The sequence below is a fragment of the Glandiceps talaboti genome, chromosome 2 (assembly GCF_964340395.1).
Source record: "Glandiceps talaboti chromosome 2, keGlaTala1.1, whole genome shotgun sequence".
In the NCBI taxonomy this organism is placed as follows: Eukaryota; Metazoa; Hemichordata; class Enteropneusta; family Spengelidae; genus Glandiceps; species Glandiceps talaboti.
Genome location: NC_135550.1, coordinates 15430652 through 15451052, shown reverse-complemented (window position 1 = coordinate 15451052; position 20401 = coordinate 15430652). Strand labels below are relative to the sequence as shown.

The 20401-nt window shown below is 37.1% G+C and overlaps 1 protein-coding gene across 1 annotated transcript in view; it reads right to left on the bottom strand.

Moving 5' to 3' along the window:
- LOC144444656 (polycystin-1-like protein 2) overlaps positions 1 to 19991 on the bottom strand; it is a 30398-nt gene extending 10407 nt beyond the window's left edge. Inside the window, 20 exon segments of the mRNA XM_078134160.1 lie at positions 136 to 224; positions 649 to 913; positions 1052 to 1173; positions 1762 to 1870; positions 2063 to 2308; positions 2748 to 2848; positions 3177 to 3267; positions 3814 to 3945; positions 4273 to 4311; positions 4757 to 4921; positions 5395 to 5645; positions 5829 to 5996; positions 6385 to 6566; positions 7176 to 7620; positions 9584 to 9733; positions 12534 to 12590; positions 13026 to 13223; positions 14797 to 14932; positions 17163 to 17256; positions 19921 to 19991. Of these exon segments, the coding sequence (XP_077990286.1) occupies positions 136 to 224; positions 649 to 913; positions 1052 to 1173; positions 1762 to 1870; positions 2063 to 2308; positions 2748 to 2848; positions 3177 to 3267; positions 3814 to 3945; positions 4273 to 4311; positions 4757 to 4921; positions 5395 to 5645; positions 5829 to 5996; positions 6385 to 6566; positions 7176 to 7620; positions 9584 to 9733; positions 12534 to 12590; positions 13026 to 13223; positions 14797 to 14932; positions 17163 to 17256; positions 19921 to 19991 (3111 nt within the window).
- Between the last annotated feature and the right edge of the window lie 410 nt (positions 19992 to 20401).

The following is a 20401-nucleotide window of genomic DNA, read 5'->3' as shown; positions in this document are numbered from 1 at the left end:
TATCTGTGTAACATGGTTGAGACAATAAAGATATCATTTATTTGATGTGCAAGTTTGGAAATAACGTATATTTACGACTTTTACATTTGCAATGTAATTTCATGATAATATACTAGTATACTACAGAATACTTACTGTACAACCGTCACCTTTGTACGTCTCTGTAGCCTCGTCCCAGTATCTACACCCGGTTGTGAAAATTTGCACTGATATATTCAAAGTACCTGCAAATGAAGTATGAAACATGAATCGCCATGAATACAATATCGTTGTTTGTTTTTGAGTTAATATCATTTTTTCCATCATTTCGGAGAGTTGGTTCGACATTTCACTTCTAAACATACACTGAATACATCTGTTAAATTCAATGCTCAGATTTTCAAATTTTATGTTCCATATGGTTTATTGGTTCCATCACATAAACAACGACGAAAACGGCAAAAAATCCGCGCAAATTTGCATATGTTCTAACGCAAAATGTCTTGGGTATATTTCATATCTTTTCTCTGGAGAGAGCACTTTTATTGGTGCTTGTAAAATACACTAGATATGAATTTCTAACGTTAACAATACTTAGAAAAACTACATAAACCATATTGACCATGAGGTAAATTTTAGCCATAAAACTATTGCAAAGGTTCTAGTTACCTTCTTCAAATAAAACTCCGATGTAATAATCGCCAGCTTCTGTGACTCTGTCACTTGGTACAAAGAATGTATTCTTTAACTCCTCTTTGACCTCAGAGGTCAAATCGGTATCATTTTCATAGTCCACATTAGGTAAGCCTTTTGAATAATTAAACGTTGAAAGGGTAGGCTGTTGACCTTTTTCAAAGTATATCGTATAGTTGACCTGCTCCCATGACTCATTTGGAAAGAGTCGAAAGTGGATGGCGCTGTGCGCGGTTGGAACCTATATAGAAATCATATCAAGGTATTAGAAAATGCAAATAATTATGTAAAAATGTACACTTTATGAATAGTGATATTCGTTGAAAAAGGCGTTGTCATGAGGCGGGTGCTTCACATAATATATAAAAAGTGTACATACCGATATTTTGAAGAAATACAGTTCATCGCCAGGTTCTACTGATGACGTATTGACCCACTCGATGTCGGGAAGGGTAACGGTTACGGGTACTTCAATCTCAATGGCATCGTCAAGTCCAGAAACTGATTAGGTAATCGAGAGAAATTATGGTTTGTTATAAGATTCTTGCAATACAGGTGTTTGTTGTTTGGATATTGGCATACAGAAAGCTTCTTCAGTCTCAATATTTTTATCATATGTTCACGGGGTATTTCTAGCTGTAATTATCAATTTTGCATAGCCAATGCAACAATGACATTGAACCTCGGAAGTGACAATTTGCTCTTGGTCGTTTCGTATTGCTAGCCTATTTCGTAGAATCATGATTTGTGACAGCAGACTCCCCCCCCCCCCCGGCCCATACACATCGCATTTAAAGGACGCGAGGTATCGTAGCCAGTCATCGTAGTCAGGATATCGCGGATATAACACTATATGCCAAGCTGTGGGCTAGTGTTATATCACAGACAAGACTTATCTGTGGTTACATGCATTGTGGCAGAAACTTGGACGGCAATGTGATATAACAATGAGATAACTTTTCAGTACAGTTTAATCGACTTATGGTCCAGATCGTCATAAGACGCAAATGACTGTCAAAACTGTTGTATCTACCGTTTACTCTACTTGATATATGAAGTCAAGTAGAATGCCTGAAAGGTGTTCCTTACCATCCATCTCATTGCCGTTACTTGCAGTAAACGCCAATGATACAACAGCCGAACTGATGTGATTCGAAGAGTTGTCCCAGTTGAATGGATTCCCGCTAAATGCCATAAACTGAAATAAAATTCAAAATGAAAAGTCAGACACAAGAAATGAAATCAGAGAACGTAAATTATCATTAACTAAAATTGATGAAGCTATTTACAAATTCTTTACTATGCTCGAACCGAGTACGCAATGAGTTACAAACTTCAAACTTTCCCTCCCATGTTATTTGTCGTCAACGTTTTGGGATTCGTTACATACCTGGGTGTCCACGAAGCTGTCTGTTGCTTTACGGCCAAATAGTTGTGACGCCGACGGCAACATGAAATTACCAGACCCCGAACTGAACGACCCTCCTCCTATATCGGACGGTACGTCCCTTTGTAGTTCCACTGTTAATGATGAAGTGTTGAGTACTACAGGTGGTTGGCCTGGTACACGTTTACTCAGAATCGCCTTGGAGACCGAATTTACCGTAGTAACTGTACTTTTCACTACGGTTGAACTCTGAAAAGCAAAATGGCCACCATTAGCCTAAAGCCAATCTAGCTGGAACTACCTGTACTTTCTATTGGAAATGTTTTTTGTACTTGATAAAGCATAATCATAAAGTTATCAACCCTATATCAGTATCATAGAAACATTCTAATCATTTATACCGGTTACTCACTGATTAACACATTTACATCAACAGCTAATAGGTATTTCAGCTTATTTTACAAATACTGATCCTTTTTCAGTTGTATTTTCATGTCCTCAGTAATATTTTAACGGACAGCCTGAACGAATGAGATTTAAAGTTTAAACAGAATCAACAATACGTTTGATTGTTGTTCCTTCAAGCACTGATTCTACTTTCAATTGCAAGCGTAGTGAATTTACCAGGGAATAATGGAATGTAATGTTTATATATTTTTTAATGTGGATGAAATTAAAACTAACATACCGTTGACGCTGAAGCCGTTGATGCTGCTGATCCACTGTTACTGTCATCACTCGTTGTTGTAATGGACTGAGACAAAACATTACCAATTGCCTTGGTAATAGCTGAAATAAAATACGGAGGGGGTTATGAAATATAAAGGGGATTAGTACGAACAATAGTATATTTATTTATTTATTTATTTATTTATTTATTTATTTATTTATTTATTTATTTATTTACAGAAATAGTATTCCATAGACAATTATTAGAAATGACATCCCTATATACTATTGTGTTTTTATAACAAGGAATCATTCACAGAAAGGTTATTTTAAGGTGTATTACACCCCCCGGTCGAATCAATAATAAACGGTCGAGCAACACTAAACGGTCAAATTCCGAAAATACCTCGTAAAATTTCCTCAATACATGTAATAGTTTTATTCTTACCAGTTGCCGATGACATAATTGCATCCTCTGTCGCATTGCTCATCGTTAACAGTGATCCGGACAGTGATTCCATAGCAAGAGCTGAGTCCCTCTGTAAGTCAGAGTGAATATAATGTCAACGTGTAAAGAATTCACATGTAAACGAAGTTCCTTTGATCAACTCTTCTGTTCACCCAAAACTATTAAATTTTAAATACATCAACAATATGCTCTATAATTCCCCGCCCCCTGGAGAGGTAGTCTTTGACTGTTTTTAAGATCGACAATTCCATGAAGTAATGCACTTGGTTTAATACATTCTCGTCAATTTTAGTCATCACAAATTTGATATGTTATGTTTCGGCTTACTGCACATTTGTCAAGTACAATGTACTTTGTTTTATCAACTTTGCGATATGCAATGTTAATTTGTCGGCAGCTTGCATAACACTTGCTGGGTTTTTCCAAGTTTTCACCCAAAAGTCAATTACTAGTACTTGATTTCATGCGCTCTACTTGTATATCATTGCAAAGATTTTTCTGCATGAGACCACTAAATAAACTGTTTTACATAAACTAACTACATTTAACAAGATATAGTGACTAAAATAATCTCAAGTTAATTTATCATTGATTATGTCACTCAACACACACATACCTGACTGTCTTCCGTCAATTCGTCTGGCACTGACGTCATCGCCATGAGGGCGCTGGCCATCTGTGAAACTTCATCAACGGATCCAACAGATTCCGATATGGTTTTTAGGTTAGATATGATGGACTGACGTACCTGTAGACAGAATTACAAATTTGAAAGGTGACAATATGCGGTGTTTTCGCCAGCAAGATAGATTGGAATTTATTTGTTTGCTGATCAGGTACACAGATTTAAGTCAGTTGTCTTTTAGTTAAGTCACGTACAGGTTGTGGGGGGGGGGGTTAGGTTAGAGCGCCAAAGACTAACCTTACATAACAACGGCAGATTCGATTTAACCCGGACACTTTTTAACGGGGGAGGGGGTTAACATGACCTTTCATAATAAAGGCAATTTCTACATACTTGTAATTCTGAGAAAGATAGAAGTAAATTGAGAAAGTAAAAAGATGAGTATCTTACTTCTTTTCGTGCTTCCACCTCTTCAGTTGTTTCAGTAGTCTGTAAAAAAACAATAGATATGTCATGATTTTATGAGTCTCACGCACTCATGCCGAGCAAGGAAATATGACTATCTTTTCAATCTCTTAACCTTGATAAGTTTAAGCACTTTAAAAACATTTACTCCAATGTTGATGAAACACAATATTCTGATTATATTTTCGGATAAAAAATGTCATCCACGAAATTTTGCGGGAAGTGTCACCAAATGTCACGAACGAAAGTTATCGCAAAGTTCGTAGTAGGCCTACTGAAGTCTAAACAACAGTCGAAAATCAAATATTCAACTTTTCATATAAAAATTATCATGTTTATACATTTTTTGTCGCATAGTTAAAAGTGAACATTTCAAATATTCGTTAGTATGAGAATAACACAGATTTTTTTTTTACAAAATGTAAACAATTCAGATTTGATGAGTATGTATATAGACAATTTCCCTCACCGTATTTGTATCAGTGTTCAACACAGAAGCTACTGTTAAGACCAAGGAAACGGCTGCATCGGTGTCACCTCCTGTGATCAACGAGTCTAACCTGCTGTTTCCACCAGACGTGAGATTTTTCAGGGATTCAGTGAGACTTGCACCCTGGAGGGCCGGAGGTTCAACCTGTAAACAAGACAATATGGTACTCTGTATTGTGTATTTGTCACAGTAACGGGGAGGGGGTGGTGGCTAGAACATGGCGGTTTAAACAGACGACTTTGAAACGGGATAGGGGCGCGCTAACATGATCGTGACGATTTATTAACAAGAAAACAGATTGCGCCAGTATATATGATTCATTGAGGATCTGTTGAGTTTCTTACTGTTCTGACTGAACTCCCTGTGTGTTATGTATCTCACATACAGCACAATTCAACTCGATGAAAAAATAGTACGTTATATAGCGAATTTGAACTGTCACTTTGCCCCAAATAACTGTTTTATACCCTAGCCTGCTTTGTTTATCAAACGAAAAGAAGGAGCTAAGCCACATTGGAAGTTAATGATATGCAACATTGCTAATACTAAAAATTGAGCCCGGTGTTCTTCAGGCTGAACCAAAGAAAGTATAACAAACACCAGATGATTATACTCACCGTCACAGTTACTGTTTCCGTGGCCTTGGACCCGTAAGAATCGTATATTTCAATAATGACGTCAACTTCATAGTCATAGCCTTCGTCACCCATTGACAGCAAGAAATCTGGGGACGTAGAACTACTACCACTGGACAGTAGGGACATCAAGTCAGATCCTTTAGGCTTCGAAAAAAATGAATATCGTAGTGGGGTGTGGCTATCCACCCAATTCTCGCACGTCACAACAAATTCACTATCAATGGCATAACCTAAAAATAGACAGATAAAGAAACTGTATTTTCGAGTATTTTTTATATACTTTTCTTAAAGACCACATCGAAGTGGGCATTGTCAAACATGGTACACTTCGAAAAACACGTCAATACAGGTCGAGTCTTCTCGAGTCGTATAAGTCGGGTAGACTGTCAATAGACTGTTTGAATAACACTCACCTGACTGGGGTGCTACACTGCAGTTTCCACTCGTTGGTGGCGAATTAGTGACGAACCCCCACGTGTCAATACCATATCCATCGGTCATTGTCAGGTTGGCCTTCAGTTTGTATGTGTAACCGTTTTCTAATTCTCCAGCGTTGATATAAATAAACTCAGATGACGTGCCTTAATATGGAGAGAGATAGATAGAGAAATAATTAAGAGAAATTGAAGCGATTCATGAAAAAGATACTATTTATTACCTCAAGACAACATGACACGACACGATACGATGCAATGGAATGCAATACCATACCATACCATACCATACCATACCATACCATACCATACCATACCATACCATACAGTACAGTACAGTACAGTACAGTACAGTACAGTACAGCACAACACGACACGACACGACACAACACAACACAACACAACACAACACAACACAACACAACACAACACAGCACAGTATACAATACAATACAATACAATACAATACAATACAATACAATACAATACAATACTGTGGTCAAAGTGTGACAAAAACCTACTAATTTTTTCTTACCCGTTGCTGTAAAACCTCCTGCCATGCTTTCTTCGTAGTATGCCCCAAGTCCCAGGGTAGATGGAATGTAATACAAGGTCCATGAATACTGTATGTACTGTCCCTTAGCACAGTTAGCACAGTCGACTATGGCTACCAATGACTGCTCTGGACTAATGATACCATCACAGTTAGATGTACACCTGAAAAAAGAGTTGTGACATAACCACTAAGAGGCAAGAAATCCGTCTTACTTATTTCATGTCATAACTATTCAGAATTCCAAACTAATATATGCCTATCACCTTAGGCCCTAGAGTTCACTCTCCAGGGTTTGCGGTTGACACATATTAGGATACTAGATGCATACAGATATTACGAATGTCAATATTATCTAATCAAACTTTGTTCCATGCACAAACCTGAAAATTGTTACCTGAAATATTCGACTGCACACGGCAGTCCTTGTCAAAAGGTTGACCTACTATTCAGGACGGGTGACCTTGCGGAATAGAGGGGGCAGTCTGTTGACAAAGACTGAAGAGTGCAGTGGAAAACTTCAGGTAACACTTTTCAAGGTTTGTTAGAACAAATGTTTTATGATAATTAATTTTCATTTGAAGAATGTTTATTGATGCTCAGACCATTTCTGGTGTTCTGAAAAGAGTTATTTGCATTGCATCTAAGTTTCAAGTTGTTGGGTAAACACTGAATTTGACATGATAATATCAGAAATCTGCTTGAGAATCGTTGCTGAATGTGACGGAACTTCTGTTCGAATAACAGACCACTATAGTGGCCTCAGATCTTACCATATCTCAACTTCGTAGGCCGTTGGTGGGGGTTCTTGTGTCGTCACCACAGTACCGGACACATACTGAAGAGTGAGAGAGAATCCTGGCTCCTTAAACGAAAAATCGCTCTCAAAAACAACCCATAGTTCGTGATTGGAAGAAAGGGCATCATCCGGGATACTGGATCCAGAATGAGTTAGGAAGGCGTCTGTCAAGTTTTGGAAAATGCCATTTCCGATATAAACAAAGTCATAGCCCTTCTCGGTCTCAAAAGCATCAAAATGCATAACTAGTTTGTCCCCAGCGTATGTAGATATGTTCCATAGGCACTCAATGTCATTGTAGTAATTGTTTGGATAATTCGGTGACGTAATTGTTTCTGAACCCGTGTTTTCATCAATGAAGTAACTTCCACCACATTCGCCTGGCACTGTCGAAACTGCTTCAGTTGACACGGGAAATGCTAACGTAGAGAAAATACAGAAAACATTTAATTTGAATACCTGATCGTCTGGTACTCCCATCCATAGACATCATCACGGCCAGCCACGTGTTAGAGGTCATATATGTTCTATATGTTCAAGGCGATTTACATATATGCAAAATATAAATTCACAATAGAGGTTACTATCTGTGTTTGCATTGCTCCTGAAGTTAATTTGCTTAGAGTTGTTTGACAAACGGAAAATTTGGAATATCATGATTGTACACAGTGTTTGAAAAATGGTAGTCATAAATGACCGACCGACTTTTAGCAAAATGCTTTGGGAAATTGTACAATGGGTTCTTACCCAATGCAGTCTATGACGTGTACCTACAGCTAACAACCCATCCCCTTTACAAAAATCGAATGAATTTGAACTGCATACGCAGGGCTTAACATATTCTGTGAACACGTACTAGACCAGAACGAGTCAGCAGTGGCAAATAAAATCCGCCAGTTCTGACTCATTTTCCATGAATCCTGAGTGAGAAAAGTCATGTAAGAATCAATAAGTTTATCTATTATTTGCACCTTATTTCTCCAGGCAACTTATATAGATATACATGTATGCAGGCAGACAGACAGATAGACAGACAGACAGACAGACAGACAGACAGACACACACACACACACACACACACACACAGACAGACAGACAGACGGACGGACGGACGGACAAACAGACAGACAGACAGACAGACAGACAGACAGACAGACAGACAGCCAGACAGGCGGGAAGGCGGGCAGACATACACACAATACATATATTGAATATACATTTGTGTACATACATATTGAATATTTAGTTTGTTTTCTACAATTAAAATTAAAACTATTCTAACCAACTTGATATGTTGATGAATCATCAGGAATCGTGAAGCTTTTTTTTTTCTTGCTGTAAATGACATATTCCATAAGTATTTTATTTAATATATAATATTCAGTTTCTGGAAGAGTTATTTTGTTATATATTTAATTTATTGCACAACGCTGTCGGTCAATTTACCATTCTTTATGGCACACTATATAACATACATGTTTCCTTGATTTCATTGCGAAAACCAACCATCATTTCATGATCATATCATGTCTATTTATAGCGATTTGACTGTCAACTTCAAGCGCCTTGGGCTACTCCGAGGTTTGCAAGTTTGTTAGCGACTCTCTTGAGCCATTGCGACATCACATTAAATGCTTAACTAGTTAACGGTACGATAATACGAATGTCGGTTGTTGTGGAAAAAAAGCAGCTTACACGCTGAAAGATTCCCGTACATGCATGGTATGTTTGGGACAGTAGCTCGGTTATGGCACATAACGCGACTACGCTGCACTGTACATGCAACCATGGTATCGATTCATAATAATTCGATCCATAATTTTTAACCCCAGTAATTAACATGTTATATTTTTATGAAATAAAATAAAGAAGAGTACAGAGAACAGTTGAACATCAACAAATAATTTATTTCAACAAAATATAAACATCAAAATAAATATAAACATTATTTGCTATAACTACTTACGAAAACCTAACAGAACCCACATATTAAGACTACATTTAATAATAATGTTTATTCACCTATATAATAAAATTGACATTAAAAACAGATACATATACTGAATACATGACAAAAGGGGTCAAGAAATAACAAAGCTAGTCAATCTTGTCTCCCTTAGTGACTAATAAACATACTAGCACTTGTAGGTGTATATACAAACAATCCAGATTGCCACAGGATCTATCACAAACAAAGAAACACTCTTTTTTTTTTAAATGACAAAGCACAACAAACTGGAACAGTACAGCTGATACACATACAGTCTCTACATTCAATTTACGAAAATAATTCAAAGTTGTACACGAAAATACAGCTATACATATTCTGAGAACAACAACTCTTTAACTGTCTAGGTTAATAACTACATGAACCCGACTCACCTGTGACTGCATCAATGCAATCTGTGTCGGGAAAATCGTAACAGTCTATCGTTCCGTTTCCGAGCGAATCCAAGTCACAAGTAGACGATACCTCGACACATAGAGAATAACATGGCATGATAGCTTTGTGGACATCGGAGCAGTTTGGGGCTATTAGCGAGCATAGAAACAAGTACAGATAATCCGAGCATCCGTGCAAAGGGCCTGTGGTTACATTTCCGATCATATAACTGGCCGTTTTTTGGTCTTCCGCTATTTGGTTTTTGAATGCAGCATACTTGTATGGAAGGACGTTATCGCAGGTGGGAATAACGATCTCATCACAGCTACCATACAACACTATTGTGAGTGAGTGAGTGAGTGAGAGAGAGAGAGAGAGAGAGAGAGAGAGAGAGAGAGAGAGAGAGAGAGAGAGAGAGACAGAGAGAGACAGAGAGAGAGAGACAGAGAGAGAGACAGAGACAGAGACAGAGGGGGTAGAGAGACAGACAGAGACAGAGACAGAGACAGAGACAATGATAGAGACAGGCAGAGAGAGACACAGAGAGGGAGGGGAGAGAAGGGAGAGAGGGAGAAACTGTTATTTGTTTTACCACCGAGTAATTACATATCACACCCAGAGATATTGTGTTGTTCGAGAATTGTTGATGAAAAAAATATTTCTGTAATTTTTAATGATAACTACAGAGTGTCCCAAACTTTATATCGGACTATTTAAGATCATCGAAAATATATCTTGTCTTCGTTAGAATGATAACGTATTCGTGCTTGACGTCTTTGCCGATACAGTTTCAAGAAGTATGTGAAAAGTTTAAGACTTTTTAGTCAACAACGTTCACAAAGTCAGTTTATAAAGGCGTGAAGGAATTTAGCTGTTTTAATAGACACACAAAAGTCAAAATCGCACAAATATGAACACGAATAGGAGTATCTGACCAACGTTCACACCTTGGAATTTCAGAGTACATAATACACACATAATGACATTTTGCTGGTTTAATTCCATAACTTGGATCATAAACATCTTCTGTTACAGTTGAAGCTCTCAGAATACATCAGGATGCGAAAATACTCAAAAGGATCATCTTTTCTTGTAACCAATGACATTTTGTAAAATTTAAAGTGCTGTGTTTTGCTTAACCTAAATCTTACCGGTTCCGTCACAGTGGCTACGAGTTTCATCACTGCCATCTGAACAGTCACTGGCGCCATCACACGCCCACCACCACGGAATGCAATCTCCGTCCCCGCAAGTTTCTTCAAATGGCTCACAATTTGAATATGATGAAAAGTGACTCCCTGTAGAGATTTGTTGTAAAGGTTTTGCATAGAGTGCTGAAATTTGTCATTCTTTATGGCCGATTTATATTTGAAGTTAAATGAATACACATTTATTTTATTTTATATAATTGTTTATAGTTTGATGTGCTCTGTGTTACGTTATTAAAGCAAAAGACAACATGTTAATTACATGGGTTAAAATACGGTTGTACTACTCAAGTAATTTTTGATCGAACTAGATATAGGGACGAGTGTGACATTAAACATACAGAAATGACACATTTTGTCAGTTTTGAGCGATTGCATTCGTCAGGTTAACTTGCAGGTCACTCATTCAAATAGATTTAAAATTGTTGTTTGTTATCTGAAATCTACGACTGGGTGAACGATGAAAAACATAATTTTACGGAGAAAGATAATTAAACGTTACGAATGTGCGGGCTATGAATACACAGTCATCACTGAAAAGGTGCTGTGTGTGTATTGTTCGCTTACAAATCATGATTCACATCCAAAAGTGATCATTTGAGATTAGGACTCTACCGGTAAATACCCAATAGTGTATAGTAAAGTGTTCATTTATATTTATCTCGAACATAAATGTCGAGATCAAACATGAATCGGTATCGGGGGTTGCATGTACAGTGAAGCGCAGTATATAATTACGTACTTTATCCAGAGTACTGTCTCGAATATACCGTGCGTACGTACAGGGAATCACATATAAAAAGTTGGGTGTTTTAACAAACTGTTGAACTGACGCTAGCATTATCGCACAGTTGCAGTTAAGTATGTTAAATGTCGCAATGGCTCGATTGTGAATTACGATGTACAACAAACTAAATACACAAAACGTATATACATGTATGTATGTATGTATGTATGTATGTATGTATGTATGTATGTATGTATGTATCTATGTATGTATGTATGTATGTGTATGTATGTATGTATGTATGTATGTATGTATGTATGTATGTATGTATGTATGTATGTATGTGTGTGTGTGTGTGTGTGTATGTATGTATGTATGTATGTATGTATGTATGTATGTATGTATGTATGTATGTATGTATGTATGTCATTTGTTAGGAGAAATGATGTGCAAATAATAGATAGGTTCATTGTGTTAACATATGATTGACGTAATAGATACTTAATGTAGTGATGTACTGATACATGATCATACATAACCAGCACTGTTTTACCTAATGGTGATGAGAAAAACATGAGTCAGGACTAGCGGATTTCATTTTCCACTGGTGTTGTTCTAGTAGGTTATGACAGATTATCTTAACCCCCAATATATGCTAAAGTTCAACATTTTCTTCGAGCTTTATGGGAGGTTAGCTGTACATAATGGTCATATACTCTATTGAGAAAGGACTAGTTTCCAATGAAAGGAACGGCAGATTTTACTATCTGTTGGTCGGTATGACAGCAGTCACACAGTGATCAACATGATATCATGACTCAATAATCATGACAACATGAGATTATGCTATAGTCTCACAACATTGTATCTCCATGAGTAGGTTGCACTATACTCATAGAGTCTTTCATTACTAATGTAGTATACAATCTAAAAGGCTGAGAGTTATCCCAATACTAAATCTAATTTTTCTTTCTAATCACGAGATGTACAAATTTGAATAAAAAATTAGGTTACCTATACTACTGCCGTGATGACCACCGTCGGAGCCCCAAGAAAATGAACTTGAAGAACCTTGGAGAGTAAGAGAAAAAAAACAAAATTATCAACCCTGTTCGTTATTTGGTGACATTTCTTCAATTTACTCTGAATCATTTATTTCGCCCATGTAGTTGTCTTTCTACGAACGGTAACTTCATTTACGTTTCATGTCCAACTTTCTGAATATCTGCCATGAATACCTGAATTACTTTTATGTCAATGAATTTGAGAGTATAGTTCGTATATGAACTACATTAAGCATCCACAATGTTAATTAGCGATAGCTTTTAGTGGGAAGTATGGACGGTCATTTCTCAGCATAAAATAACAGTTTGGCTTAATTATAATAAACATTATGATACCAATAGTCTACTTTAGTTTGCTGTCGGTTTTGAAGGTGGTTACGTATGTGTCATCAATGTAAGAAATAATCTAAAATCTAATTGAACATAGCATGTTTAGGCTTACCACAGATCGAAGGTTCGTCTGTACCATCACTGCAGTCTTCACTACCGTCACAAAACCATGATCCCGTGATGCAGTCACCATTCGCACAAGTATATTCTCCCGACAGACAACCAGTACTGCTACTTTCTCCTTGTCCTTGGGACGATTGAAAACTCGGAACACCATCACTGCTTAATGCGGAAGAGGAACTCGAATAATCTAGGAAAATGAAACAATAACTTTTGTCGGTAATTTAAATGAATTCATGAAACAGATAAACAGATCAGAGAGAGGAACTGTGGAAAATGTAATGTTCCTTAGTTTGTCTAGTTCCTAACTATCTGCAATGAATATCTTAATTGCACAACTTCTCTTAATGCAATGAATTGAAAATATGATTCATGTTACCGTAAAAACATTAATTATACAAATTGTTCATTACAACCTAACAGCTACATTAACAGCCTTTATAGAACAGAATATGTTTTGATATTGTCAATGTACAAAATCATGTGTAATCTGAAGCTTGCGTTCTTAAGATATTGATTAATTACAGGTAATCGTTCATTGTGCAAATGATTCATTATTATTATTCATTTATATTTACTAAAACCTAATTAGTTTTTCATTAGAATAGATGCAGTAGGTTTTGAGAAATTGTGTGGACACAGAGAGACGGACGGACAGACAGACACCAGTGTTGGCCCAGTAGGTTATGACAGATTATCTTAATTGCTTGTACATGTATATGCTAAAGTTCAACATTTTCTTCGAGCTTTATGGGAGGTTAGTTGTACATAATGGTCATATACTCTATTGAGAAAGGACTAGTTTCCAATGAAAGGAACGGCAGATTTTACTATCTGTCTCTCGGTATGACAGCAGTCACACAGTGATCAACATGATATATACCATTTCTCAATAATCATGACAACATGCGATTATTCGATAATCTCACAACATTGTATCTCCATGAGTAGGACGCGTAGAGTCTTTCATTTCTAATTTAGTATACAATCTAAAAGACTAAAAGTTATCCCAATACTGAACCTAATTTTTTCATAATCACGATCGAGACGTACAAGTTTGAATATAAAATTAGGTTACCTATACTACTGCCGTGAAGACCACCGTCGGAGCTCCGAGCAAATGAACTGGAAGAACCTTGGAGAGTAAGAAAAAAACCCAGAAAATTGTCAACGCCGTTCGTCATTTGGTGACATTTCTTCAAGATTTATTCTGAATCATTTATTTCGCCCATGTACTTGTTAATAAGAGATAGCTTTGAGTAGAAAGTATGGACGGTCATTTCTCAGCATAAACGAAATGCTTGGCTTAATTATAATAAACATTATTATACAAAACCTACGTAGTATCGTGCTGTCAATTTTGAATGTGATTACGCATATTGAATCAATGTCAGAAATAAATTAATTGAACATAGCATATTTACCACAGATCGAAGGTTCGTCTGTACCATCACTGCAGTCTTCACTACCGTCACAAAACCATGATCCCGTGATGCAGTCACCATTCGCACAAGTATATTCTCCCGACAGACAACCAGTACTGCTACTTTCTCCTTGTCCTTGGGAAGATTGAAAACTCGGAACACCATCACTGCTTAATGCGAAAGAGGAACTCGAAGAATCTAGAAAGATGGAAAAACGCTTGTCTGTAAAAACTACCAATAGCCTACTATATCTTGCAGTCAATTTTGTATGTGATTACGCACGTTTAATTAATTTATTGTCAGAAATAATCGATTTGAATATGGCATATTTAGGCTTACCACAGAACGAAGGTTCGTCTGTACCATCACTGCAGTCTTCACTACCGTCACAAAACCATGATCCCGTGATGCAGTCACCATTCGCACAAGTATATTCTCCCGACAGACAACCAGTACTGCTACTTTCTCCTTGTCCCTGGGACGATTGAAAACTAGGAACACCATCACTGCTTAATGCGAAAGAGGAACTCAAAGAATCTAGAAAGATGGAAAAACGCTTGTCTGTAAAAACTATCAATAGCCTACTATATCTTGCAGTCAATTTTGTATGTGATTACGCACGTTTAATTAATTTATTGTCAGAAATAATCGATTTGAATATGGCATATTTAGGCTTACCACAGAACGAAGGTTCGTCTGTACCATCATCGCAGTCTTCACTACCGTCACAAAACCATGATCCCGTGATGCAGTCACCATTCGCACACGTATATTCTCCCGACAGGCAACCACCACCACTACTACTACTATCTAAATGTGCGTTCGAGGATGAAAAGCTTAGAGCACCATCACTACTTTGAACTATCCCTGATGATGATGATGACGACGACGACGACGACGATGATGATAAAGAACTCGACGAACCTAGAAGTGTAAAGCCTTCTCGTTAGCATAGCATTAGGCCAAAAAAATATATATATCTGGTTCTGGTCAGCGCGCGCGTGCCCTGAATACCCTCGCGTCGATCCTTTTTTTTCGGATAATTTTTGCTTTCCCGTTCCTTATTTATTCCTGATATCAGGAAAACAATCAGTCTTGGCATGTATGGCAGCTGAAATCGACCCTACATGCCAAGACTGCTTAAAACATAGCCTAAACTGCTTGGAAGAAAAAGGAAGTTTTTCAAGAGATAAATATTATAGAACAGAGTATGTAAAGTGTCAAAAAAATGTGTATTTACTAATTTGCAAAAAAAAAATTAGGAAAAAAAAATTCGCGTCGTCGCACCACTTAGAAAGTTTACCCTGACCAGAACCAGATATTTTGGGGGGGCATTATTGGTAAATGTGAAAGAGGGAGATACCTTGGAAATGTGGTTACTTTCGAGGGAAGACGATTGCTGGTAACCCACACATGTGGGTTGGATACTCCAAGTTTTTCGCTACATTGACCATCCACACAAAAATTAATCATCCTCTTGCCTCTGCTACTTTACGATATTTCTATTACATTTTATGTCATGTAATGTTTTTAACAAACTTGACCAATAACTTAAGTACATGAATTTTAGTAATTGCAATCAATTCTATCATAAATCCAATTGAAAGTTCTTTAAATTCCGAAGTTTTTTTCTTTAAATTTTGTTTTCGAAAACAATGAGTGTGTTTTCTACACAACTATATCTCACAATAAGACTAAATATATCATTTTACATTATCTTTGTCTTATCTTTACCAAATGAGAATAAAATAATTGAATGTTCGACTAGTTTTGTATCTATTAAATGTATTTTGTTTATGTACATGCAAGACACCGCTGCAGAGAGATGTAAAGGAAGATGATTGTGCTACCTGGTCCTAGCTGACTCTCTAAACCTCAGACCACTCTATTTTCTGCACTGGTCTGAGTCTACACATACACATGTACAGCGCACTGAGGTTACTGTTCACTGGCTCCCGGGGGAGGGGGGGGGGGTAACTCCATGGGCAACATTACGCGGAGGCTCCTCACAAACATTGAAACCCAATGTGTTGTGATACCAATTTTATGCAAAACGTATACCCTTTCTGATACCAAGATGCATTTTAATTAGTAAAAGCCAGGGCTCCCAGGGTAAGCTAGCCCTAGATCTAGTGTGGCATGAGAGATGAGAGTATGGAAGGCTTGAAGGTAGATACACCAGGTTAAAACGCTTCCAGTGTTGAATGCATAGTATCTGTTAATTAACGCTAGTTTTGATTCACCCAACCCTTACTCATACCACCACCCTCATGAAAAGTATACCCTTTCTGATACCAACCAGCATAAAAACCTACCCCTTTCGTGCGGACCCTCCCCGTATCCCCCCCCCCCCCCGGACACTGGCTTCAATACACCCACAACAATAAGAAACTGCATTTTACTCTTTATGATAGCACAATCGCAATATCTTCCTACATTTAGTCAACCGTCCTGCAACTAAACACAAACAAGCGGGCGCCAATGTTTTGATGTCTGCATGGTGGCACATTCGTTCCTTTTATGTAGACAACATGTAGCAAGAAACTGTATTCTTTGAATCTTACTATCATAAAGTGTAGCATGCGCAGTTTCTCCTTGGTATTTCTAAATGTGTGGTTGCATCCAGCGAACTGTGACCTTCAATGCGGTGTACATTGCTTTCTTAGTGAATAGTATGGGACTGGTGAGAGAAGGTTTTGACTTACCACAGTTTGGTGGCTCGTCCGTACCATCATTGCAGTCGTCACGACCGTCACAGTACCACGATGACGAGATGCAGCTGCCGTCATCACAAGTAAACTGCCATGACATACAACCCAAACTACTCGAATAGTCATCATAATCGGAAGAAGAAGAAGAAGAATCTGTAAAAATGAGAATATCTCGGTCAGATAAAAACTAAAACACACAAAATGACTGTGTCATCTAAAATTGATAGTTTATTTTCTATAACCTTTTGGTGTATTTTTATCACTCTTTACTAAATTAAAATGTAAGCGTGTCACTAGCATATGCACCTTTAAATACATTTATATATTCGTGTGTTTTTATTTTTTTTTTTAAAAACACATTATTTTACTCACTTAATTATTCATTACTAATTTTACAATCAACCAATTTACGAACCCGCTTTTAATTAATAAGTAATTAACGATCAACAAAACGTTTGATGTTTCGACAACATGAGAGATATAATATTTCAAAAGACAATTTTGACATCTAACTTCTTACATGCGGCTACTTCTACATGTCTTTGCGTGCAACTTTGGCTTGCTTAATGTTAACGCATATGCCTTTAATGTTATTTTCATTGATAATACAAAAATGTCAATATCTATAGTCCAAGACAAAATCGATTAAACCTCGTCTATGTCCACACACAAAACTTTACAAGGGCGGAGTGTCAGTTTCTCTAATGTGAGATTGCTGGAAGGTTGGGTAAATTTGCTGGATGTTTTTTGGTTACCATGGTATCTTACATTGCAATCCGCGAAAATAAAAATAAATAGCCTTTAGCATATATTAGAGGGCAAGAGTTTGGACTGTTTTCGGCTAGACTCGCGTTTCATGTGTAATCGGCCGACTCGTAGTCGTAAATACGCCATGGCAACGTTACGTCACCCTTCATGCAAATTTCTCGGTCGACATGACATGACGTACATGATTCGATCTGGCTTGGATACGAAGTATTTGAATCTACGTCATGCAGGTTAAGCCATTGGCGTAGGTAGCCATCGTCGCTAGGAATTTGTCGAAATCCATTGTGAAACACGTACAATGAATATAAATATCAGGAGCGCGATCGTCATGAAATTCAGACCCTTGATATTAATGTAAATACATTAATCTCGTCACTCGGGGGTTTCTTGCAGTTCGTTGAGAAGTACTTTCAATCAGTTGCCGAGAATAGAGGAAATTTTAATTATCTACACCTAATACTAATCTTCTATGGCAATGTGAAGTAAAATATTGAAAAAAAAATGTTATTTTCAATGGCCTACGGCAAAAGAAAACAATGTGGGGACAATTGGCTGCAAACAATAAACGAATTACTCTAAATACAAACCCCAACATATGTCAGCAAAGAATGTTTTTCCCTACAGTTTCTGGAACAGTTAATTTCCCTACAACGATTTTTGTGTTAGGGTTATAATCACGTATATTTTAGCAAATGATGATGATTTGCAACGTTTTGACTCATATTTCGTATAACCGAAGAGTCCTGGTGGATTAATACACGTGTTGTAGCTTAGAAAAGGTCGGAAATATTTCCATATTTTCTATTCAAGGGAGTACTAATTGCCTTGTATGTAACTAAACTGCTATGTTAGTACTGACTATATAGCCTTCGTGATACTAGTTGAGATAAAAGAACCATTTATATAATGTTCCAAGTTTTGATGTTCGAGAACGCTCAGATAGTTTATAGCGATTGAACACGCGTTGTACAAGTGAGGTACGTGTAGGATTTTGGAAACGTCCAGAAATCGTTTGCATTTCCAAGGGATTTTTTCTTGTCTTCTCGCAAGCCTGGGCACGTTGAAATGAACTTGTTGGTGTTATGACAGTCAAAATCTCAAGTCAAAATGGTGTTATATATACATTGGAAACTTTGTAGTTATTACACCGATAACCATTCAGATTACCAAGCCTGTCGCACTTTCCTTATATGAGATATATTACAATGTCATAACTGTCACTGGACGCAAAACATGAATTCGATTTACTATATTCGTATATGTATTTTGGCTCAAACGTAACGCCAAGATGTTAATTTTATGCAGGCTCCGTAAGTAAAATGGTACCATTGGCATGCATTCTTAGACTCTTAAAACAGCGACAACTGAGTTAATTACACAATATGTAATTCCCGTAAATTTAAGTGTATTCATAGCAAATGTAATCGAATCGTTCATACATCGATTTATATACCGGATTTGAGTTTTGCCAATAGCCTATACTGGTTGTAGAAAGCAAAATGCTACAGGTATACGTGTACATGTCTTTTTTAAAATATATAAAACACTGCCTCCATGCCCCTCACCCCTATCCCGCCCACAAAAGAGACTACAATTGCGTCGTCATTATAGAAATACATTTCGTGTCGAAATGCTTTGTTGTATATGCTAATATGCAATCTAAGGTATGGCTCTAGCTGCAGGTCACAGTGCAATACATTACCCACATCTCTCTCTCTCTCTCTCTCTCTCTCTCTCTCTCTCTCTCTCTCTCTCTCTCTCTCTCTCTCTCTCTCTCTCTCTCTCTCTCTCTCTCTCTCTCTCTCTCTCTCTCTCTCTCTCTCTCTCATTTGTACTGTCAAAGATATGCGTCTTGAATTTGAGCAAATCCCAGCAGCGTACACACTTATTTTGCATTTGCGAATCTTTGAACTGCCATGGGTTTCTGAATACCAATATCAGATATCACTGATTTTTCTGAATGGATATAGGAAAAGGAATTTACATGACTGTTGAAACTCTCTGTACAGACTGACTCCCCAAGTTGGTGATTACGTCCAAGACATTCAGTTTCATTTTTTTCGGCATTCAGTTTCGTGAATGACAAATTATTTATTGTACTTTTATTACCTGTAAAAATGTAATTTTGAATCTTTAGAAGTATGGTTGGTAAAGGAAGTTATACTTGAAAGCGCATCGAAGCATACAAATCAGAGAGAGTTGTGGGCCAGTTATTGTACTGTGATGTAGCACGTGATCAGTATTACGCATAGTTTAAACTATAATTAGCATACTATAAACAAGCCAAGTTCAAATCGAACCCGTGAAATCATCAGATTTACTCACCTGCTATCTTGAAAACATCTAATACAATCAGTAACACTAACAGCATTCCGTTTACCTGTCGAAAGAATAAATAGAAACGAATTATTTTAGTTATGGAAGGATATATATATATATATATATATATATATATATATATATAT